This window comes from Dermacentor andersoni, chromosome 6, assembly GCF_023375885.2.
Source record: "Dermacentor andersoni chromosome 6, qqDerAnde1_hic_scaffold, whole genome shotgun sequence".
In the NCBI taxonomy this organism is placed as follows: domain Eukaryota; kingdom Metazoa; phylum Arthropoda; class Arachnida; order Ixodida; family Ixodidae; genus Dermacentor; species Dermacentor andersoni.
Window position 1 is genome coordinate 107,923,467 of NC_092819.1, and position 26,112 is coordinate 107,949,578.

Consider the following 26,112-nt stretch of genomic DNA (forward strand, 5'->3'; position numbering starts at 1 on the left):
ATTTTCAGACTTCACTTTCTTTCATTACCTACCATAGCAATTCCCTAATTGAATTAGATTGGTGATTTATTATTGATATACTTGGTATTTACTTACAAAAAACTACTTTGACAAAGCTCTACCATTTCAAAAACAATAAAATATGCTCTCAGACCTGGTATTTGACGTATTTTTACTAGTACCGCTTCAATGGTAAATACGGGAATAAAGATATGCCAAAACTGACTTTTTCGCAAGTTCATCCTCATCTCTATATACTGCTGTATAATGTACCTCTCTGACAATTTTCGCACAGAGTACATGCCCTGAGCACTTAGATTACATAAGTTTACTGCTCTTGCTGCAAGCCAGTTATATGAAATAAAATTAGTAGGCCATTTTGTTCATTTTGCACGACCCATAATAAATTTAACTATGGCTAAAAAACAGTCCGATTTTTTGTCTAACTAAGCTTCTCTTCATCCCACGGAAAAATCTGTTCTGCTCTCATAATGAAGGAACCGTCTGTTTGGCAGTGCCTTTTATAGCGCATAGTTTGGTGTCTTATACTAAATTCACGTAGTGCTTATGCCAGTAAATTTTTTTTGCCAGAAGTCTTTCATGAAATTAACATTTGCCCTGCTAGCACACTTATTTACCTTGAGTTTGAGGCTTGTGTCTGTTTTCATTATCTGCTATGTGTAGATTGTAAGCATCAGATTTATCTTATGGTGTAGAATATTTTGGTGCTCATAGATATAGACTTGTGTTTTTCAGATTTCCTCGAAATATTACCTAAGCCGTGCCTACACTCGGGCCAGGCCTCTTCGAAACGATGCACAACCAGGTCCAACCCATCAATGTCAACTGTGTCCGGGGATCAAGGCAACCTGCTGTGCAACCTTTTTAGACCCCTCTAAATGTTTCACCTATTTCGCAGCTGTATCTCAGCTTCCATCTATCCAAACAGCATCAACAGCTGTGACCACTTATGGAACTATGAGCGAATTCTGGGGACAGTGTTCGCTCATACCTGACCTTGGCATTCTATTTATGTTTTGGGATTCTTAGCAAAATTATTACTCATATGTGTGTTTGGTACCTAGTTTCTAATAGTTTCTCAGAATTCCTAGAATCAACTCCTGCTTTTATAACGTATATCTGTCTTTACGCCCTCTTTTTCGTAGTTCTTTTGTACTTATGTAATTGAGACGTTCTTATTTCCTGTCATGCATAAGGCTAAAGTTACGACTTACGGCAGTTTTTATACCTTTATTAATCTGCAGCACCGGAAAATGTTCAAGAAATATAAGTGAACACGGGCTCCGGTGCAGAATAAATTTAACAACAAAATAGACTATTTATTTCAAGCACCCATTATTTTTGAAAAGCCAAGGATATAGGAGCACACAAAAGAAAAGAATATTAAACTGGAGAAACCTGGGTGCCGATCATAAGTCTGGTAATGTGACTTTCTTTCAATGCAGTGATACCAGTGGCACTGACACACAAGGTTTGAGACATGAAACCTATGATACCCTTGTAATTCGTCAGTGTCGCAGATAGGTTTGCCACATTGACGATTGCCAAATGAACCGTAGGTTACATTCACACATTGGTTGTTTTACACCTTATGAGCACAGCATTTCTCAAACACAAAGGTTTACAGCAGTGCTTTGAATGGCAAATGTATTTCCTAATTTTGAGAATTCATGCGTGCAAGAGTAATCATACATATCTTGCAAAAATAATCTTACAGACTGTATGTCCACAGATACATGCTTCTGCTGATGACTTAGCACCGAAATGTGTTGCTGGGATGAATGTCCTTATTTCAGATTTAAATATTGACTCATAGGCCTGGATTAGCGTGCCACTTCGAATATTGTAGGTCAGAGTCTATTTAACCGAGAGAAGTGAATTAAACAAGGAATTATAAACATCAAAAGATCGTGTTCGTGACTCTAATGAGATAATCAGCAAGGCTCTTTGTGCATTCATTTCCAAATTTGTGATATGCTTTATACGACTCGTTTGACTGATGTGACAACAAATGTTTATTGTCACACTACAGCTGACAGTATCCATTTGCATGCAAGCCTTGTGCAGGCTAAAAATTCAGTGCATTAATACGGTGTTTGACCCGCCGTGGTTGCTCAGTGGCTATGGTGTTAGGCTGATGAGCACGAGGTCGCGGGATCGAATCCCGGCCACGGCGGCCGCATTTCAATGGGGGCGAAGTGCGAAAACACCCGTGTACTTAGATTTAGGTGCACGTTGAAGAACCCCAGGTGGTCGAAATTTCCGGAGTCCCCCACTACGGCGTGCCTCATAATCAGAAAGTGGTTTTGGCACGTAAAACCCCACAATTTAATTTTAGTACGGTGTTTTCCGCTTTGCACACATATATTGCCAGCCACCTATTATGGAAAAATGCTATTTGTTACAACCTTCTTTTTATTATTTCTACCAGAGATGTGAAAATACTTCTATTCATAGAATGTTTTAGGTAGATCTGAAATATGTCATTGATTTTCCTGTAGCTGCTATATTTTTTAGTTATGTCCTACAGAGTGGCGAAGTATTCTTGCGGGTGCGTTCTTGTTCATAAGGTTTGCACAACAGTTTCGGACTGCATCTTATTAAGCTCGTTGTAGACCGCAAAGTGGCGGTATCGATCCAAACAGCATGTGCATTTACTAGAACTATGCAAACGAAATTTCGGAAATTTGAATCAACTTTACAGATATTGAAATTTCAAGTAGATATCAACATTCTACCTATCTTGAAGAGTATGTATGCCGAATTTTGTCAGTATAGGACAATTAAAAATGCATAAGCTTTTTCTCATGTTACTGAATGTTGACGATATAGACGACGATCTCGTGTGTGCAAGTGAGGCGCTACAGAAGAAGAAGTCTGGACTGAGCGCTTGCCCTAACTCTCTCGAATAATTACCGCTCTCCGCTCTTATCTCCAGTGAGCCGTGACACTGGTGGACGTGCTGGGTATCGCATCATCACCTAACGATAGGGACGACTCCTGCGAGTAGCCCTGCATCCAGCCCTTCAAGACATCACCCACGCGTCGAGGCACCTGTGCACCGCGCAAGCCGCCGCCTGCAAGGTCTATGCCCAGAATTCGGCCTCTTTCAAGGAACTTTGTCAGCGACCTCACCGACTCAGGAAATGGCGCTTGCAAGTTAGATACAGGTGACTGTTCAAAACAATCTAGTCCCCACAAGCTTCCACGGGGACACGTATGAAGACGCCGAAGACTGGCTGTAGCAGTACGAACGCGTAGCTAAGGTCAATCAGTGGCGTCCGGACTAGAAGCTTTCGAATGTGTACTTCGCTCTTGAAGGTAGCGCAAGGACGTGGTTCCAAAATCGCGAGGCACATTTGACAACGTGGGACGAATTTCGCCGTCGGCTACTTGACACCTTCGGAAGCACCGATCGCCGAGGTAATGCGGAACGCCTTCTCGAGTTGCGCATCCAGAAGCCCAACGAAAGTGTTTCGATGTTTGCCGAGGACATGTCTCGTTTGTTTCCCCGCGCGGATTGCAACATGCCTGATTTGAAGAAGTGGAGCCATCTCATGCGCGGCGCCAAAGAACAGCTATTCGCTGGTCTCCTGTGTAACCCGCCTACTTCAGTGGAAGAGTTCATTAAGGAAGCCACAGCAATCGAGCGGGCGCTCCAGCAGCGTTGTCGGCAATACGAACGGCCGACTAATACGAACGCCTGCAGTAGCCGCAGTACTCACAGTGACAGACGAGACCTCGCTGCGTGAACTAATAGGACACATTGTGCGCGACGACATTGCGAAGCAAACTGCGACACCGAAGGAGTTCACTGTTGCTTCGGTCACTGAAGTTGTCCGCCAAGAAATTCGGCAAGCATTAGCATCTCCTGAGCCACTCCCTGAACCGTGTCCAGAGCCACGCTTCGAGCCGCGCTCATATAGCTACGCCGACGCTGTTCGCCGCCCCATTTCTACCGGACCAGTACAGCAGTACCACCAGCAGCCACCTATTGCTGCCTGGATACAGAGGGAGCATTGCAGGCGACCCCCGCTTCGCAGGACCGACGTATGGCGCACTGCTGATCGCCGACCATTGTGTTTTCAATGTGACGAACCAGGGCACATTTATCGTTTTTGCCCTCATCGCCAAGGTGACATCCAGGAAATGTCACCTGTCACTCCGGGACAGTTTCCAGAGAGACATCGACGCTTCGAGGACAGTGTCACTCGAGAACAAGGCTGCTCAGCCAATCTCCGGTCGCACTCGCGGTCTCCGTTGCGTTATTCGTCGAACCGTCGCAGTTTCGCCGAAGTGGAGAGAGGCCGCTCTCCAAGCCCACGGCGTAGAAACTGAAATCGGCGACCTCCGGGGGAAAGGTTGCAAGTCGTCGTACCGCCGAAAGCCCCCAACATTACAGAGAAACGAGCAGAGCAACCCGGAGAAACGAAACGCCGACGAATTCGTGACTGCCGACCTACCCTTAACGATTGATGGGCACGAGTGACAGCTTTAGTCGATACTGGCGCAGACTTTTCGATAATGAGTGAGCAGTTGGCAGACCGGCTTAAGAAAGTCAAAATGCAAAGGACGGGCCCTTATATTTGAAATGCCGGAGGCCAAATAATGACACCTACAGAAAAATGTACTGCATGACTCCAGATAGGAAATACAGCTTTTCTCGCCACTTTTATGATTTTAAAAGAGTGCTGCAGATCACTCATCCTTGAAATGGACTTCTTGCGGGAGCACGGCGCCGTGGTTAACATACGGGAGGGCGAGATAACCTTGTCAACTAGTACAGAGACGAGCCACGACGAAGAGCACCTACGTATATCGTTATGTGTCGCCGACGACGACGTCTGCATACCACCACTATCATGCAGTCTTGTCTCCGTCAGTTGCGGATAAACTTATGCGCCGATACTTCGGACCGTACAAGGTTCTACGACGCCTTAGCGACGTCAACTATGAAGTCGTTCCTGACAGCCCATCCTGCTCGAGGCGCCGTCAGGACCTGCCTGAGACTGTGCACGTGGTGCGCATGAAACCTTCTTTTTCAGAGTGACCTGGGCACACTCTCGTTTACTGGACACCGCATGCTACCCGCCGAGCATCGGGACGATGCTCCTTCTGGAGGGGGCAAATGCCACGATGCGATCTGTGCTCAACCACGTTGACGATGAAGACGACGACCTCGTGTGTGAAAGCGAGGCGCTACAGAAGAAGAAGCCTGGAGTGAGCGCTTGCCCTATTTCTCTCAATTAAATACCGCTCTCCGCTCTTGTCTGCAGTGAGCCGTGACGATATTATTGGCCAGATGTAATTTATCCTCAGTAAATACATAAATGAGCTATTTGAGGAGTCTTATTGTTATGTATCAAGCGCAAAGTTCTTGGGATCTTTCTCGTTTTTATTTTGTTTCCTTTGTGAGTATGAGTGACGTAGTTGTCTCAATGCGTATTCTAAATACTATTTCTTAATCACTGTGAGTGACGGAAGTTCATTTACACACAAATTTTCCAGTTGCTACTATGGTAGGCTTCGAGCTTAATTCTTTTATCTTTTATGTTATGTTTGTCAACCAAGTAGTTTTGTCTTACATAGAAACATATCCACGCAATGCACAGTGGGCACCCAAATTATGAATATCTGTTCTTGTTTTTCACCTTGCTCTAATGTTGTCTTAACCTAGAATTGGTGCAATAGGCCGGTCTGCACCAGCAAAACAGTTACAAAGTGGGTAAAGTTAAATGTCATGACGATAAAGATACAAGGCAAAAATATAAGTTTGCAATTGTCCGGTATTTTCAAAGGCTTGCTTAGAATTTGAAAAAAATGTAACATCCCGCTATGGTGTCAGAGTTGCTTTGGGCACCAAGTGAACGTCGTAGCACCGGCGCTAGCTACAAAACAAAGCAAAACAACACTCTATATTGGAGTGACAGTGGAATGTTGAGCACAGAAAATGTTTTATTAATGTGGCCTATCATCGGCTCCTGTTATGTCGGAACGCGTACATTGGGAAGACAAGCCTTTGTGCCAATGTGATCTTTAGGGGACAGCAGTGAAAGGTAGAAATCAAGAACAGGTATTCACACTTTGTTGCTCACAATGCATTGTGTAGATGTGTTTGACTGTACAAAAGACTGCTGTGGTAGATACGCACAGAGAAAGACAAAATAACCAACTTATAATTATGCGTCACTCAACCATCCGTCACCTCCATTGTTAATAGAAACACTTCTTTCTGTATATGTTCCAAGCAATAGGAAAGCTTTACCCAAGTAAGTCATGCTCACTAAGAATAAAATCAGAGCAAGGAAAATCAGAAGAACTTTATGTGAGTGATGTGTAAAGGCGGCACCTAATTTAACTTATTTTTGTTATTCTTGTGTTTACTGAGGGTAGATTACAAACGGAATATAATCAGCTCCTGCAGGATGACTTGTGATGAGAAAAAGAAGCCTTCCTCAGGTTTTGACTTCCTCTTTATATCTTTTAGCTCTTTACGCACCATGTGTATTGTTACAGCTACGTGTGTGAAGCTGGTTATAGTTTAGTTATCACCTGCACTGCATATTTCTTTGTGCTCATCATTCACGCACTAGCTTTGCCGTGACAAACTACAGCTACCTGTGCTACGTATTTTGTAAGCGTGTTTGCTTTATGGCAAGTTCTGAATTAATGCTTAATTCGATCTGTCGAATTGTCAGTGTCAGCTTTTATACTTAGTCTTGAAAAAAAAAATATGTTTGTCAGCATAAATAGAATGATTAGTATAAATATTCCTGCATTACTGTTTGTAATATTGTATGTTATGAAGCTTTTAGGCACCGTTGCACATTGTATGAAAGAATAAAATCGATGCGGAGCTACTTATTGTGTGTTTCAGATCAGTTTTCATCTCAAGCTTTGAAACATGCACGAGTTGTGTGGGGAATGTGCTAACAAGTGTACCATTAGGCAAGACTGCTGTTTTCACAGTTAAATTTGGTTATCAATTCCCAACCAGTTGCTTTCAGCAAGCATGTTATTATGCATGGATTATGTTATCTAAGTTGTAGTATTGTGGTTATTGCATTTCTTTATTAGGGTCTCCTTTTTACGTGAGTGTAGCCCTTTTTTACATGTTATGTGTACTTTATTTACTGAGGAGGTTAAGTCGCAGGTTGTAAATAAAGATACGTCTGTGAGAACAGTGAGATACGTTTACCTTTTCAACCTTTTAACATATTATAGGAGACTTGAGCAGTGGTGAATGGAACTTTTGCATGAATTACATACTATTTAGGGGTGGCAATATGGTTCTGAGTGGCACTGCAATTTCATGCATATGCAGCTGCAAGGTGCATATTGGATGTTTATTTAAAACTGTCCTGCTTGGTTGGCTATTGATTCCAGTTTAATAGTGGAGAGAACTACAGCTGCAAGGTGCATATTGGATGTTTATTTAAGACTGTCTTGCTCGGTTGTCTATTGATTCCAGTTTAATAGTGGAGAGAACTCTCTTTCGTTCATAGTGATTCTCTGCTGACTGATACATTTGACACTTCCAGAAGGCAATAACAGGGAGTGATAAACTATTCGCTTTTTGCTGCTAACCTGCCATGTCCTTTTTGGCAAGTTTGCTATGAACTCTTCATTATTCTATGTTGCCTTCTAACAACAGTCATTTTGAGAAGTCTGTTTACACTATCAGGAAAAGTTTCTGACTCATATTGAAAAACGGCTCGACATTGCCAGCTAAGAGTTGAATGAATTACATAGATTAGTTACTTTACTGTATTTGCAAGACTCCTGCACGACACACTAAGGGTAACTTGTCACAAACTGCTGGAGTCATCAGATTCATCAAGAATAGTTACCCGAATCCATCAGCGCGGCAGTACAGCTAGCTGGGCGAGTCGGTACTATTATTACTTACAGCCCGCACTAATAAGAAGGACGAAGAGATACCAAACACGAGCGCTGACTCACGACTAAAGGTTTATTGCATTTGCACAGCCTTATAAATAGAACTCAAACATACGTACACGCGCGCACCATACATTTCCTCAGCCGAAAGGGAAGCAAGAAAGGCGAGTGCTAAAGCAAGAAGTCGGATAATATTAACGATTAGATGCTTCTAAAAAAACATTTTTTCCTTGTTGTGTAGTGCGAGTGACGCCTAGCTTACGCACCTGTCACCACATTTGTTGATTAGGTAGGCCTCTGAAATGAGGCGGGCCTTTTCATTGTTGTTTGTGCAGATTACGCGTGTGCGATCAAATATGGGCTTGCAACTGCAAACTGCGCAATGGGTGGCCAAATGTGATAGACTTGCGCTCGCCTTTCTTGTTTCGCATTTGGTTGAGGAAACGTATGGTGCTCGGGTTTACGCATGTGAGTTTTCCTATTGTAAGGCTGTTTAAAGGCAATTAATATTTAGTCGTGAGTCAGCGCATGTGTTTGGTCTCTCTTCTTCGTCCTTGTAATTAGTGTGCGCTCTGGGTAATAATTTTCCATCAGCAGTGGTCACGTGACCATTTATCATGAGTTGTCTGACTCATCTAAAATAGTTAAGGGACTCCCTAAGCAGTAGTCTTGCAACCCTTTCGAGAGGGTCCAGGTGACTACTAAAACATAGGGTAAATGACTATTGTGTGAGGAGTTAAGGAACCACCTTGTATACAGCATAGATAGACTCGGAATTCTCTGCCAAAAGGAGTTGGGGTGTCTTCCCCAAAGTGTATCGCATACGTGGCGAGTCCAGACTATTCGAAAAGAGTAAGGGATACCATTTTTTTCTTAGTGTGCAGCGGTTACGCTGGAATCTTGGACAAGCCGTGTATAAAAGCCTATACGCTTGACCTCTAGATCATATTTCGACGATCGTCGACTGCACTCGTGACTATCAGGGGGCTTCCAATGTCACTTGATTTGGGGGTGCAGGTACGGCAAAAAAATAAATTTAGCTTCGTGATTTACACTTCTCGCTACTGTGTTCTTCACCGTCACTATAACTTGAAAATATATTATTATCTAAGGCACTAGATGTTCACGTACGACGTCACTTCATGAAAATTCGCGGTCCCAGGGTACCGCCCTGCCGTACTGTATATTTTTGGGGCTGCAAACGGGAACTGTAGTTGTTTAAACAACTGCACTGCGCCCTGTCGTATAGATAACCATGTAATTGATGCAGTCCCATACATGGGATGCAACATTATGGAAGTTTATGAAGCAAAACAACCTGCTTGAAGGAATCATTTTACATACATCGTTTACATACGGCGTTTTAAGCTCCAGAAATATTGGTAGGTTGTACTGTTTGTTGTCAATATTATTGTTTTTAATTATTATTAGCACCATTCCTGTAGATTTTTTTACGCAAACGAACTAGTTTCCTTGTAAGTATTTACCACTCATCGAGAAAGTTGTTTAATCTTGATTGTATGGTAAACTCTATGATTTTCGAAAAGAAATGGAGCGCGAAAGTAGCTGGACAGTTCTTCAAAACATTGCTAGAGCCAATTTTGTTGATGACTACTGCTTCAGCAGTTTTCACGCCTTCTGGAAAAGTACATGTGACCAAAAACTGATTGCAGATATGCTTCAATGACCTACATTACAGCTCATCAACGTATATAATTAGTTTGGCCCTCATATAACCATACCGATCAGTAGTATTTTAGGAATTTAAGTATGCTGAGCGCTTAGTAACTTATCAGAGTTTCTTCAGTACCTTTGTTATTGTTATTATCATTTCACTTACTACTTACAAGTTCAAGAACAAAATGCACTGTAACTACTGTCACTGCTCCACATAATGGAAAACCTAGTATCTGAACGAGATCCGCATTTATTGCTTTTTTTGTTATCTAGAATGAGAAGATTGACGGGTGTGAGAGAACATTAGCACCAGTATAACTGACCCACATTTAGCACAAAAAAACTGTCGTGGCATATTGACAGAAATCCCATTCAAAAACGTCAGACAATGTAAAAGAGTGATGAGGTTTGGATATTTGCGAGCATAGGATGACATTGGCGGTTAACTGGCGACCAGCTGCAAGGGGCTACGTCCTGCAGTTGACAAAGAAAGGTTGCTGGCCGCAATGATGGCAACGTCAGTGCAACTGACAGCTTATTTGACGGAAGAATCTCCAGGCTATGACTAATGCAAAGCCACGTCATTTAATCGGCAGACTCATTCAGCTACGGCATCTAAGCAGCTGACGTTGGCGCAGAAGCAAGATGCATTAATCCGTCCCTCACGGTTACCATTGTGGCATACTGACAGCCGTATTGCACAACGTGAGACCTGCCGCAGGCATTCTGTTTTTCACGCTCATCGCGTATAAATGTCTGAATTTCGTTGTCCAGCCCAACGCTGACTTTCGCCGCCTAAAAGTCGGTTGAATACTCATGACCTCTCTTTTCAGGCGTGTGTTGGGGTGGCTATGCATTGTGTCAACGCTGTCGTTAGGGCTCATCTTCCTCCCGCTTTTACTTTGGTCACGCAAAATACGTGAGTTGTTCTTTGTCACGTTTTTCTGGGAAGTGATTACCATCTGGTCCGAAGCATTCTCAAACTCTCGGCGCTGCGCCCTGAAGCCTCTGCAGTCCCTTAAGTCACGCGACTCACAGCTCCGACAAGAGGGCGCAATCAGAGTGCTCGAGATTGGAGCTGGACTGGGTGGCAACTTCGAGCACATCACCCGCGCCATCAAATACACCAACGTCGATCCAAATGTGGAGTTTGGTTCCGCGTTTCTCAGGCAACTCCGAAGGAACCCCAAGGTATGGCTGCTTGTTATTTCGACAACGATTGTAGGCCGGCTCGATGTGCATGCGCACCGTCGCCCCCGTTATTGCGTTGTCCGGTTGACGGCGCATGCGCCGCTTATGCCTTGCGCATTAGGTCATTGGAGACGCGGACTTGGCTTGAGGAGTACCGCTGGAATAACTCGCCTCGGTGGTGAAAAAGAGGGCAGCGCTACCACTGCTCGCGCGGACATAGTGCGCAAACACTATAACCACCTGAGAGTCGGATTCCTGATTAATAAGGAAATAGCTGGTAACATACAGGAATTCTATAGCATTAACGAGAGGGTGGCATGTCTTGTTGTGAAACTTAATAAGAGGTACAAAATGAAGGTTGTACAGGTCTACGCTCCTACATCTAGTGATGATGACCAGGAAGTCGAAAGCTTTTATGAAGACGTAGAATCGGCGATGGGTAAAGTCAAAACAAAATACACTATACTGATGGGCGACTTCAATGCCAGGGTAGGCAAGAAGCAGGCTGGAGACAAGTCAGGGGGGGGGAATATGGCATAGGCTCTAGGAATAGCAGAGGAGAATTATTAGTAGAGTTTGCAGAACAGAATAATATGCGGATAATGAATACCTTTTTCCGCAAGCGGGTTAGTCGAAAGTGGACGTGGAGGAGCCCGAATGGTGAGACTAGAAATGAAATCGACTTCATACTCTGCGCGAACCCTGGCATCATTCAAGATGTAGACGTGCTCGGCACGGTACGCTGCAGTGACCACAGGATGGTAAGAACTCGAATTAGCCTAGACTTGAGGAGGGAACGAAGGAAACTGGTATACAAGAAGCCAATCAATGAGTTAGCGGTAAGAGGGAAACTAGAGGAATTCCTGATCAAACTACAGAACAGGTATTCGGCTTTAACTCAGGAAGAGGACCTTAGTGTTGAAGCAATGAACGACAATCTCATGGGCATCATTAAGGAGTGCGCAATAGAAGTCGGTGGTAACGCCGTTAGACAGGAAACCAGTAAGCTATCGCAGGAGACGAAAGATCTGATCAAGAAGCGCCAATGTATGAAATCCTCTAATCCTACAGCTAGAATAGAACTGGCAGAACTTTCTAAGTTAATCAACAAGCGTAAGACAGCGGACATCAGGAACTATAATATGGATAGAATTGAACAGGCTCTCAGCAACGGAGGAAGCCTAAAAACCGTGAAGAAGAAACTAGGAATAGGCAAGAATCAGATGTGTGCGTTAAGAGACAAAGCCGGCAATATCGTTACTAATATGGAGGAGATAGTTCAAGTGGCTGAGGAGTTCTATAGAGATTTATACAGTACCAGTGGCACCCACGACGATAGTGGAAGAGAGAATAGCCTAGAGGAATTCGAAATCCCACAGGTAACGCCAGAAGAAGTAAAGAAAGCCTTAGGAGCTATGCAAAGGGGGAAGGCAGCTGGGGAGGATCAGGTAACAGCAGATTTGTTGAAGGATGGTGGTCAGATTGTTCTAGAGAAACTGGCCACCCTGTATACGCAATGCCTCATAACCTCGAGCGTACCGGAATCTTGGAAGAACGCTAACATAATCCTAATCCATAAGAAAGGGGACGCCAGAGACTTGAAAAATTATAGACCGATCAGCTTACTGTCCGTTGCCTACAAAGTATTTACTAAGGTAATCGCAAATAGAATCAGGAACACCTTAGACTTCTGTCAACCAAAGGACCAGGCAGGATTCCGTAAAGGCTACTCAACAATAGACCATATTCACACTATCAATCAAGTGATAGAGAAATGTGCAGAATATAACCAACCACTTATATATAGCTTTCATTGATTACGAGAAAGCGTTTGATTCAGTCGAAACCTCAGCAGTCATGGAGGCATTACGGAATCAGGGTGTAGATGTGCCATATGTAAAAATACTGGAAGATATCTATAGCGGCTCCACAGCCACCGTAGTCCTCCACAAAGAAAGCAACAAAATCCCTATAAAGAAAGGCGTCAGACAGGGAGATACGATATCTCCAATGCTATTCACAGCATGTTTACAGGAGGTATTCAGAGGCCTGGAGTGGGAAGAATTGGGGATAAAAGTTTATGGAGAATACCTTAGCAACTTGCGATTCGCTGATGATATTGCCTTGCTTAGTAACTCAGGAGACCAATTGCAATGCATGCTCACTGACCTGGAGAGGCAAAGCAGAAGGATGGGTCTGAAAATTAATCTGCAGAAAACTAAAGTATTGTTTAACAGTCTCGGAAGAGAACAGCAGTTTACGATAGGTAGCGAAGCACTGGAAGTGGTAAGGCAATACATCTACTTAGGGCAGGTAGTGACCACGGATCCGGATCATGAGACTGAAATAACCAGAAGAATAAGAATGGGTTGGGGTGCGTTTGGCAGGCATTCTCAAATCGTGAACAGCAGGTTGCCACTATCCCTCAAAAGGAAAGTGTACAACAGCTGTGTGTTACCAGTACTCACATATGGGGCAGAAACCTGGCGGCTTACGAAAAGGGTTCTGCTGAAATTGAGGACGACGCAACGAGCTACGGAAAGAAGAATGATGGGTGTAACGTTAAGGGATAAGAAAAGAGCAGATTGGGTGAGGCAACAAACGCGGGTAAACGACATCTTAGTTGAAATCAAGAAAAAGAAATGGGCATGGGCCGGACATGTAATGGGGAGGGAAGATAACCGATGGTCACTAAGAGTCGCGGACTGGATTCCAAGGGAAGGGAAGCGTAGCAGGGGGCGGCAGAAAGTTAGGTGGGCGGATGACATTAAGACGTTTGCAGGGACAACATGGCCACAATTAGTACATGACCGGGGTAGTTGGAGAAGTATGGGAGAGGCCTTTGCCCTGCAGTGGGCGTAACTAGGCTGATGATGATGATGATGATGATGATGATGACTATGATGATGATGATGTTGTGTATGCTCTGCTCTGAATGGCAGACATGCATGTGGTGTACCGTTAATTGATATTTCACTGTGCACCGACTAGCGGCAACGGTTGCCCGCCGTTGTCATCTTGGGCACCGTCGAGGTGCATCGTCTGGAAACGCCACTGGCGGCGCTCAGCACGCCAGCGTTTGGAGACGCCTGATAGTGGTGAGGTCGCTGCACCATTTGCCTAGCAGGAATCGCCTTGCATGCTGGCGTCGTGGCACGTCGCACCCGTGTATAGTTACATCACCCGCCTAAAGAGCTCGAGCGCCACGCTACACATTGCTACCGGGATCATTCCTTAGGCTTTCGGGCGAAACTGCGAATTTTTTTCTGTGGTACTTAGGAATTCAATATTTTTCGCAAGCGTAAACGCAGGGCATCATCATCATCAGCCTGGTTACGCCCACTGCAGGGCAAAGGCCTCTCCCATACTTCTCCAACAACCCCGGTCATGTACTAATTGTGTCCACGTCGTCCCTGCAAACTTCTTAATCTCATCCGCCCACCTAACTTTCTGCCACCCCCTGCTACGCTTCCCTTCCCTTGGAATCCAGTCCGTAACTCTTAATGACTATCGGTTATCTTCCATCCTCATTACATGTCCTGCCCATGCCCATTTCATTTTCTTCATTTCAACTAAGATGTCATTAACTCGCGTTTGTTCCCTCACGCAATCTGCTCTTTTCATATCCCTTACCGTCACACCCATCATTCTTGTTTCCATAGCTCGCTGCCTCGTCCTCAATTTAAGTAGAACCCTTTTCGTAAGCCTCCAAGTTTCGGCCCCGTAGGTGAGTACTGGTAAGACACAGCTATTATACACTTTTCTCTTGAGGGATAATGGCAACCTGCTGTTCATGATCTGAGAATGCCTGCCAAACGCACCCCAGCCCATTCTTATTCTTCTGATTATTTCCGTCTCCTGATCCGGATGCGCCGTCACTACCTGCCCTAAGCAGATGTATTCCCTTACCACTTCCAGTGCCCGGCTACCTATTGTAAATTGTTGTTCTCTTCCGAGACTGTTAAACATTACTATAGTTTTCTGCTGATTAGTTTTTAGGCCCACTCTTCTGCTTTGCCTCTCCAGATCAGTGAGCATGCATTGCAATTGGTCCGCTGAGTTACTAATCACGATAATATCATAAGTGAATCGCATGTTACTAAGGTATTCTCCATTAACTTTTATCGCCAATTCTTCCCAGTTGAGGTCTCTGAATACCGCCTGTAAACACACTGTGAATAGCATTGGAGAGATTGTGTTTCCCTGCCTGACGCCTTTCTTTATTGGGATTTTGTTGCATTCTTTATGGAGGACTACGGTGGCTGTGGAACCGCTATAGATATCTTTCAGTATTTTTACATACGGCTCGTCTACCCCCTGATTCCGTAATGCCTCCATGACGGTCGAGCTTTCGACAGGATCAAACGCTTTCTCGTAATCAATGAAAGCTATATATAAAGGTTGGTTATATTCCCCACATTTCTCTATCAGATATTGATAGTGTGAATGTGGTCTATTGTTGAGCAGCCTTTAGGGAATCCTGCTTGGTCCTTTGCTTGACAGAAGTCTAAGGTGTTCCTGATTCTATTTGCGAATACCTTAGTAAATAGTTTACAGGCAACTGACAGTAAGCGGATCGGTCTATAATTTTTCAAGTCTTTGGCGTCCGCTTTCTTGTGGATTAGGATTATGTTAGCGTTTTTCCAAGATTCCGGTACGCGCGAGGTCATGAGTCATTGCATATACAGGGTGGCCAGTTTCTCTAGAACAATCTGCCCACCATCCTTCAACAAATCTGCCCAGATCCTACCCAGCTGCCTTCCCCCTTTGCATAGCTCCCAAGGCTTTCTTTACTTCTTCCGGCGTTTCCTGTGGGATTTCGAATTCCTCTAGACTATTCTCTCTTCCATAACCTTCGTGGGTGCCACAGGTACTGTATAAATCTCTATAGAACTTCTCAGCCACTTGAACTGTCTCATCCATATTTGTAATGATATTGCGGGCTTTGTCTCTTAACGCATACATGTGATTCGTGCCAATTCCTGGTTTCTTCTTCACTGCTTTTAGACTTCCTCCGTTCCTGAGAGCATGTCTAATTCTATTCATATTATACTTCCTTATGTCAGCTGTCTTACGCTTGTTGATTAACTTCGAAATTTCTGCCAGTTCTATTCTAGCTGTAGTGTTAGAGGTTTTCATGCATTGGCGTTCCTTGATCAGATCTTTCGTCTCCTGCGATAGCTTACTGGCATCCTGTCTAATGGGGTTACCGCCTACTTCTATTGCACACTCCTTAATGATGCCCACAAGATTGTCGTTCATTGCTTCAACAGTAAGGTCCTCTTGCTGAGTCAAAGCCGAATACCTGTTCTGTAGCTTGATCTGAAATTCCTCTATTTTACCTCTTACCGCTAACTCATTCTTCGGCTTCTTATGTACCAGTTTCTTCCGTTCCCCCCTCAGGTCTAGACTAATTCGAGTTCTTACCATCCTATGGTCACTGCAGCTCACCTTGCTGAGGCCGTCCACATTTGGTATGATGCCAGGGTTAGCGCAGAGTATGATGTCTATTTCATTTATAGTCTCGCCGTTCGGGCTCCTCCACGCCCACTTTCGGCTATCCCGCTTGCGGAAGAAGGTACTCATTATCCGCATATTATTCGGTTCCGCAAACTACTAATAACTCTCCCCTGCTATTCCTAGTGCCTTTGCCATATTCCCCCACCGCCTTTTCTCCAGCCTGCTTCTTGCCTACCTTGGCATTGAAATCGCCCATCAGTATAGTGTATTTTGTTTTCCCTCTACCCATCGCCGATTCCACGTCTTCATGGAAGCTTTCGACTTCCTGGTCATCATGACTGGATGTAGGGGCGTAGACCTGTACAACCTTCCTTTTGTACCTCTTATTAAGTTTCACAAGACCTGACACCCTCTCGTTAATGCTATAGAATTCCTGTATGTTACCAGTTATATTCCTATTAATCAGGAATCCGACTCCTAGTTCTCGTGTCTCCGCTAAGCCCCGGTAGCACAGGACGAGCCCGCTTTTTAGCACTCTATATGCTTCTTTTGGCCTCCTAACTTCATTGAGCCCTATTATATCCCATTCACTGCCCTTTAATTCCTCCAATAGCACTGCTAGACTAGCCTCACTAGATAACGTTCTAGCGTTAAACGTTGCCAGGTTCATATTCCAATGACAACGCAAGGCACATGAAACTAATTGTAACGATGGATAGTAATTTACTCAGTCTGAATAAACTATCTTTCTTTCCGTGCTCCCTACATGTGGGCTTTCTTACATGATATGTTAACTTTATTGCTGTGATTTTGTAAACTGCGCTCGTCAGCAAGTGTATGCGATGGTGTTGCAATAGCTTATGAACTAATAATTTATATAATTTGGTTATGTCACGCCGCAGAAAGTTGCGAATGCTGGCAGTTTTCTGCTGTGCCGAGGGATCCTGTCTTCGTCGTAAAATTGATTGCGATGAAAAGCTTGAGTTGTTTTCAACGTTTCATTAATAGACATTGCCTTTAAAACAATCTGGAGGTTTCTATTTAGGCTTCCATTTGATAAATTAGGTCACTGCCAATATACTAGTAACCTTTCTTTAGTTCACATTTTAATTTATTTTGATAGATTTATTACGTGGATACAATATTGTTACATGTAGCTGATGTACAAGTCTATTTACAATATATTTACACGTAGACCAACGGTGGCAAAGATGGTGACGCTATATAAAGCGAGGTCCCGTAATTTTCCTTCTCCTCAGTGCAGCCACACTGTGGCGGCTGTTCCGTAGCATCACCCCCGGCAGTAGAAGCACCGTCCCGGTGCTTCATGTACACATCCGCGGTGAAAGGTGCGTGGTATGGCTTTAGTCTCGCCATTTGAACGATGTAACTTGCAGCCGACGATGACGCTGAGAGGTCGGCGGGGATGACTTCATACGTGACATCGGTCACTTGTCGCACCACACGGTATGGGCCAGTGTAGCGTGACAGCAGCTTTTCGGAAAGGCCCACACGTAGAATGGGTGACCAGAGAAGCACCAGAGAACCCGGAGTAAATTGTACGTCGCGATGGTGGCAATCATAGAGGCGTCTCTGATGCTCCTGCGAGGCCTCGAGACGGGTGCGGGCGAGCTGGCACGCGTGGTCGGCGTGTGCGATCGTGTCGGGGGCGTATTCAGCGGCTGAACGTGTGGCTGAGAGCAACGAAGTGTCTAAGGGCAAGGCGGGTTCTCGGCCATATAGGAGGTAGAATGGTGAATAGCCGGCGGTGTCGTGACGCGATGAGTTATACGCGAACGTCACATATGGTAAATGAAGATCACAGTCGTCGTGGTCGGTCGCAACGCACTTTGAAAGCATGTCGGTGATGGTCCGGTTGAGGCGCTCCGTGAGGCCGTTGGTCTGGGGGTGGTAGGACGTGCTGAACTTGTGCTTTGTCGAGCAGGAGCGGAGGATGTCCTCGACGACTGCCGAAAGAAAGCTGCGGCAACGGTCAGTGAGTAATTGGCGCGGAGCACCGTGCTCTAAAATGATGTCATAGAGCAGAAAGTCAGTGACGTCAGTAGCACAACTTGTCGGGAGGGCTCGGGTGATTGCGTACCGCGTAGCATATTCAGTAGCGACGGTGACCCATTTATTTCCGGAGCCCGAGAGAGGAAACGGTCCAAGCAGGTCTAGACCAACACGGAAAAAGGGTTCCGGTGGGATGTCGATCGGCTGGAGACATCCAGCTGGAGGCATGGAGGGCTTCTTCCGGCGCTGACAGGGCTCACAAGCGGCAACGTAGCGCCGCACGGAGCGGGCGAGACCCGGCCAGAAGAATCGACGTCATACACGGTCGTATGTGCGCGAGACGCCCAAGTGTCCAGCCAAGGGAGCGTCGTGAAGTTGTTGGAGGACCGTCGAACGCAGGTGCGACGGAGTTACGAGCAGAAGGTCAAGGCCATGTGGATCGAGATTGCGGCGGTATAATGTCCCCTCCTTAAGGAGAAACATCCGGAGAGAGGGGTCGCCAGGCGTTGACTCCAGATGGTCGATGAGGGCTCGTAATGAAGGATCGCGGCGTTGCTCGTTGCCGATTTCAAATGACTGGGACACAGAGAAAACGCAAGCGATGGCGTCCGCATCAGCCGGTTCGTCGACGGGGTAGCGGGACAAACAATCGGCATCCTGGTGCAAGCGTCCCGTCTAATACATTACGGAGAAGGTATATTCTTGCAGGCGTAACGCCCAGCCAGCGAGTCGTCCCGTGGGGTCCTTAAGCGAGGATAGCCAGCAGAGCGCGTGGTGATCAGTGACGACGCAGAAGGGGCGTCCGTACAAGTATGGACGAAACTTCGCAACAGCCCACACAAGAGTGAGGCACTCGCGCTCTGTGATTGAATAATTGTGTGCTCGGCCCTTGATAGAAGTCGGCTGGCATAGGCTATAACGCGATCATGTCCACGCTGGCGTTGTGCTAACACTGCTCCTATGCCGTGACCACTGGCATCAGTTCGAACTTCCGTTGAGGCCGACGGGTCGAAGTGGGCTAGAATTGGAGGCGTAGTAAGGGGAGTAGTGAGATGCGAAAAAGATGCGGCAGTGTCAGGTCCCCAAGAAAATGGGGCGTCTTTCTTCGAGAGGTCGGTAAGGGGACGTGCGATGGTCGCAAAATCCTTCACGAAGCGCCGGAAATAAGAGCACAGCCCTAGGAAACTAGGAACGTCCTTGGTAGACTTCGGAACAGGAAAGTTCGTAACGGCGCGAATTTTGTCCGAATCAGGTCGCACGCCTCTGGCGTCCACGAGGTGTCCAAAGACGGTGATATGGTGGCGAGCGAAGTGACATTTTGACGAGTTCAACTGGAGACCGGCGCGGCGGAACACGTCAAGAATCGCTGAAAGACGGTCTAGATGCGTGTCAAATGTGGGCGAATAAACGATGACGTCGTCCAGATAGCACAAGCAGGTGGACCACTTGATCCCCTGAAGCAAAGAGTCCATCATTCGTTTGAAGGTGGCGGGCGCGTTACAGAGACCGAAAGGCATCACCTTGAACTGATAAAGGCCGTCAGGGGTAATAAATGCAGTCTTCTCTCGGTCCATGTCGTCGACGGATATCTGCCAGTAGCCGGACCGCAAGTCGATAGAAGAAAAATAGGTGGCACCGTACAGGCAGTCTAGAGTGTCATCAATACGTGTAAGAGGGTACACGTCGTTTTTTGCGATTTTATTCAGGTGGCGATAATCTACACAAAAGCGCCACGTGCCATCCTTCTTTTTGACAAGTACGACGGGAGAAGCCCAGGGAGTACAAGAAGGCTCGATAATGTCCTTTGCAAGCACCTTTTGGACTTCCTGTTGGATAGCAGCTCGCTTGGACGCAGAAACACGATATGGACGTCGGTGAATAGGGTTCGCATCGCCAGTGTTTATGCGAAAGGGCACGACGGACGTTAGACCTAAGGGTCGATTGTCAAAGTCAAAAATGTCCGATAGCCTTCAAGAACGGGGCAAAGGGCTTCAGCTTGAACAGGTGTAATGTCAGAGGAAACCATCTTCTCAGTGTCGACGTCAGTACCGTTCGATGACGTCACGGTATGGGCTTAGCTGTGACGATGTTCCACTGTGAATGGCTCGATCTCACCATCATTCAAAGCGCTAATTATAGCCAATGAAATCCTCTGAGGTAGAACTTGCGCGGTTAGCGCGAAATTGACAAGGGGAAGGCAGGTGCGGTTACCAGTAATTGTCAGAACAGTGTGTGGAACGGTAACACCATGTGTAAGTATAACTGCCGGAATTGGTGCGACCACGTAATTACTGTCAGGTGCAGCTGGTGAGGACAACACGTCGACGTGTGTCACAGATTGAGGCGGTAGGCGAATAAAATCCATGCAGCTCAAACGGCTTGGAGGCGGGTCTACATGGTCGGCAAGAAGAGGCAAGTCAAGGCGAAGTGAGCCGGCCGAACAGTCAATGAGGGCAGAATGATCGGCAAGGAAATCCAGACCGAGAATGAGTTCGTGAGAGCAATGCTCGATGACCGTGAAGAGAATGACGGTGTGTCTCTCAGCAATGGTGAGTCGGGCAGAACACATGCCCGCAATAGCGACAGTCCCTCCGTCGGTGACTTGTACAACTCGGTCCGGGGCGGGCGTCAGAACTTTCTTGAGCCGACGGCGAAGAGCAGCACTCATAATGGACACATGCGCCCCGGTGTCAACCAACGCGCGCACAGGAACATTGTCGACGAGAACGTCCAAAAGATTCTTGTTCGTAGGTAAAGTGAAGCGAGGATTTCGTGCCAATTTCGTCATTGCAGCTTCACCTCCAGAAGCTGCACTGTCTAGTATTCCGGTCGGGGGTGCGGCGAGTAGGTCGGAGAAGGAGCACGGCGTGACGGGGGCGAACGAGATTCACGACGGGAGGGAGAAGGCGAGCGGGAGTAGCGGGGTCGTGTCAAAGGTGTCGCAGGGTCAGATGATGGAGCAGGCATAGAAGGGGCGAAGGAAAAGGACGCGCTAGAGGGGCGAGGGTGGTAATCAGGAGAGTAGCGCACCGGAGAAGTCCAGCGGCTGCGGCAGTGGCGAGCGACATGTCCTAAGCGTCGGCAGTAAAAACAGATCGGCTTGTCGTCCACGGTTCGCCATTCGGAGGGGTTGCGCTGTCCATAAGAGGAGTAAGAAGGGCGCGGTGGGGATGTGTGTGGAGAAAGAGGTTCCGAGCCTAAGGAACGAATGGATTGCAGGCCGACATTGGACAACTCTTGACGGACGACGGCCTGGATCAAGGAGATTGTCACCGGAGAATGATCAGGTAACGGGAATGAAGGGGCCGCCGGTTGTGCCGCTTCGACCTCACGACGAATGATGCGGGTCAAGTTGTCACATCGCGACGGCTGGTGGAAGAGGTCGTCACAGGATGACGTAGCAGCTGTGTTGGGAAGTCGCGTGATGTGCTGGGATACCCGGCGGCTTTTAGCATGCTCAGGACGGCGGCACTCCTTGAAGATCGTACTGATGCTGGTGACGTTCGTAAACACCAGTAAATTGAAGGCGTCGTCAGCGATGCCTTTGAGGACGTGATTAACCTTATCATCCTCAGACATGGTCGGGTCAGCCTTCGCACAAAGGGCCAAGACATCGAGAATGTAGGACACGTAGGACTCGGTCGACGTCTGCACATGGGTGGCAAGGGCTTTCTTGGCATTGACCTGACGACCGAAGGGATTGTCGAAAAGGTCACGAAGCTTCTCAGATCCCAGCTCGAGATCTCTTCGTGAGTCTGGAACCATGCAAGGGAAGCTCCGTTGAGGTAGAAAAGAACGTTCGCAAGCATAATAGTCGGATCCCACCTGTGACTGGTGCTGACACGTTCGTATAAGCGGAGCCAGTCGTCAACATCAGGACTGCCGACTCCGTTGAAAGCACCAGGATCCCGGGGGGGGGGGGGGGGGGGGGGGGGGGGGGAAGGGCGACGTAGGTCGGGGCTGCAGGCGGAGACGGTTGCGTAGATGAAATGCCGCCAGCAGGAGCCGAAGTTGCACTGTCGCCGTTGCGACCGCTGCGAAGCTCCATGACGGGTACGGGGAACGTCCACCTCCACCAAATTAATGTTACGTGTAGCTGATGTACAAGTCTATTTACAATATATTTACACGTAGACCAACGGTGGCAAAGATGGCGACGCTATATCAAGCGGGGTCCCGTCATCTTCCTTCTCCTCAGTGCAGCCACACTGTGGCGGCTGTTCCGTAGCAATATTGTTCCTTAGACATGGTGTTTCGTAAGAACTGTTTGTCATTTATCTGCTGCTTTCACTACTGCATTGTATCAGTTCTTATAGCCGCACCATCACAAGAGTAGTTTGGCAAATACGGAACCAGATTTTCGGCAGCTACGAAATCTCTGAAGCCACTTTTAGAAAATGGGCAAAACACAGTCGATAAAAGAGCAATTTACGTAGTCGTCGAGCTCAAGTCTTTGCCTTCCCTGGAATGTAAAGCTTAATTACTTCTATTGTCCAACAAGCAAGGCGCGACACGTCCCAATGAATTTAGCTCCGCTTCTGTGCGTTATTCCGCTCAGCTGACCCGTCAGAAGCCAAGTCAGAGGTTGCTAACCAAGATACTGACTTTTCAAAGCGAAGTCTTTTTGCGAACCATCGCGCACTTTTCTGACCATGGCTGCTGGGTGGGCGCTGCTGCTGCTGTCTTAGTCGTACCCTATGCCGGGATCAAACCTGGGCACCCCCGCACAGCATCTCGATGCTCCAACCATTAGGCGAGAACTTTGTTCTGCATTACTTTAGTCCATAATCGCACACATACTTCTATCATGCCCACGCCAACTATATAACTTTGAGATGGTAGCCGCGTGTTGATTATACGGATCATTTACATACTATGGCACATACTTTCTGCCGCAAAAGTGGGTGCTACGCATAAACTAAGTAAATGAAGGAACACGAGCCAATACAAGGGTGTTGATATTGTGTAGCGCCCATTTCTTTCACGCAAAATGCGAAGGAACGAGAAGGCCAAATCTATAGCATTTCAGTGACCGCCTGCACAACAGCTTCGATTCGGATATATTCCAAACTGTGCGTGGGACCTGTATAGTATTTTCAATCCTCTTCCGTTGGTCACACGATCAGGGCAATTTACGAAATCAGGCAACAAATTGGGCGTCATACAGGCGCCGGTAATGTAATACGCTGATTATGTATTACCGTGTAGGTGGTTTATTTAAGTTATAAACATAAAAAGTAAGCCCTGCTGCGCTCGAGAGTACAATAGAACACAATGTTTCTACGCATTTTTTGACCAATAGTATCTATAAATACACAATTTCTTTCTTCTTTTTTTTGGACGACGCAGGTGTTTGGTACTGATGGGGGACTTTGAAAAGCGCAATAATCACAAGTCTGTTCTCCTAACCTAATCTACCAATACCCTTTTTTATATGAACAGTGATAATGCGGTTCCATTTAACAAACGCAGTCGAGAATGTGTTCCACGAATGCAAGTCACAATAAAGCCTGCCGTAACTGCTACGTATGGCAGGTGTATTTACTATGAGTATCGGCATATAGCCCTTACTGCACCGGGTGTTTTTTAGACAATACAGATTTTTTATAAAAACCGTATAGGCACAGCGGAAGTGGCTCATCTACAGAATAGTTTCTCGGCTCGGCGGACATACTTTGCCTCTGAGAACTTGAGCTTCAAAAGACTAATTAACGAAAATGATAATTAACAGATTTAGGGGCAGTTGGGGCATTTTAACAGCCTTAGGGACAGTTGTTCATATGGTGGACTGTAAGGCAGTAATTTTATAATGCACCCTCATTTTGTAGGAATCTTGAAAATCGCACTTCATTTGAGATACTTATCGTGGAATTTCAACGTTATATCCAGGCAATCTCGAAATTCAGTGCCGCGGGAGCGCAATAAACGTGGCCCGGCTATCACATCAGACCGAAACGCCCTGTGATGACAAGTGAGAGGAAGTTTGAAATTTAACGTCTTGGGCAGTCACGGTAGCTTCTGGTACGACACGATTTGCCTGGCAAGCATGTGCTGTGGTGCGTTGGGTCGGGATTTGCCGCGGCATGCTACCATCGGGACTTGGGGCATTGCTGCCTGATGCGTAGCGCCGCGTAAGGTGTCGAAACAGGAGTTTGTGCTTATTGAATGTCCACACAAAGTGACACGGAAGGCCTTCTTCAGGCATTTCCGACAACACCGCTCACGCCAGCTCGGTAGCGCTGAGGCGAGCGCCATCTCGTGTGGTACAAGGAACCCAGTGGCGCGTGCAGCGCGCGTGCTCTGCTCTGATTGGTTGGCCTGGTTGTCGCGAGAACAGCCAAGCCGCTGCATCCACGGTCACGAAACCCAGCGCAGTTTGCCAAGAAAAGCATCGCTTTTAGAAGTTAATGTCGATTCGTCTTTTAAGAGTAACTTAAGCAGCGGCAAAGTATTTCCGCCTGGCCGTAGAGCTCGTATGCCAAGACGACAGGTGTCTCATGGTCATAGCCTATTGTAAAAAAATAAAAGCTGTATTGCATAAAACGAAAACACCCTGCAAAACTCTCAATGAATCTGTTGATGAGCTCCATATACGCGTTGTTTTTAAATATACATTGTGGCTAATCGACGCGTCTTCTTGCGGTAGCTATGCATGCTCTAGTTTAGGCAAACCAGCGGGCTGGTTGGAGAATGAATCACGACATTGTGGCTGGCTTTCCTCGCCTTGAGGGCTGTGGATTTATGGAGCGCACATAAATAAATGTGGAATTTGCTGTTGCACATACAAATAGAAAGCAAACATTAGGAATTAGCAAGAATTATCAACAGTGTCTTAAAAATCGCCATGACAATGCTGCACCCACACCGAAAGAGCTGGCAAACCATCCACATCCGGTGCCATGGTCATGAGCGGCGCTGCCTAGCATTGCCTGGGTCAGAATATGCACGTATATATTAATGCCAAATAATATGACCGTCGGAACCACCGTCGTCACTGCACAATTCATAGTTCAGCGCATGTCCAATGCGGAGGCTTGTCTCCAACCGGCGGCAAGCGCTTTTTTCGTCCACATTCATTTCTTTTTAACTTATCATTTCCACACCTCAATTAGGAACTACAAAAAATTTCTCCTTTGGTTTCCGTGGCTTCTTATTATTCTTATTATGGTTATCACTAACATGAATTGAGCCCCTCGGTTTCTCTTCTTCTCACTGGTAGGAAACTATCAGAAATACAGTGATTTCACCCGAACATAGCAGCGGAGAAGTACATGTCCCCATGCATACTTCCCTTTAGCTTAATGTGCTATTGTAAGGCCTTTCACATGCATCGTGAAGACGTCTTTTCGGACTCATGCTTAGCGCCGATCCTTAGCGTTCTTTTAGTTGCATGGTACAAGAGACACCTCAATGCCGGCGTACAAATGCACTGTGAGCACTATACACGCATATAAGCACTATAAGAGTGCTTCAATATGAGAAAGATATTTTTAGTTTCTAATAATGATAACCGGATGACAGACAACTTGTTGATAAGAGTAAGGATGAGTTTCCCTGTGAAATGAAGCAGCTCACTGTGATGTCTGATATGCCCTAAGAATGTGACTTGAGGTTTTTAGATATGCTATACCATTTTAACGGTTACCACGTGTGCTCGATGAATGAACCACGTTCACTGAGGGGCCACCTGTATGCAATTTAGCACAATCCAAGGAAGTGAAGCCTGGCGTTGCAGTATCATGTTTATGATGAAGATCTTGCAATCACCTAGTGAATTCCAGCTTACAAAGTGAAAAACATAGACCGAGGCATGAAAGGCATCATTTGATCGTGCTGTCCTGCGTCACCGAG

At 46.3% G+C, this 26,112-nt stretch overlaps 1 protein-coding gene across 1 annotated transcript in view; it reads left to right on the top strand.

Annotated features, from left to right (window-relative positions):
• Positions 1–10,315: 10,315 nt before the first annotated feature.
• The window catches only part of LOC126522239 (thiol S-methyltransferase TMT1B-like), a 28,261-nt gene continuing 12,464 nt past the window's right edge, over positions 10,316–26,112 (top strand). Inside the window, exon 1 of the mRNA XM_050170966.3 lies at positions 10,316–10,788. Within this exon, the coding sequence (XP_050026923.2) occupies positions 10,414–10,788 (375 nt within the window). The 5' untranslated portion in view covers positions 10,316–10,413. The remainder of the gene's footprint in view (positions 10,789–26,112) is intronic.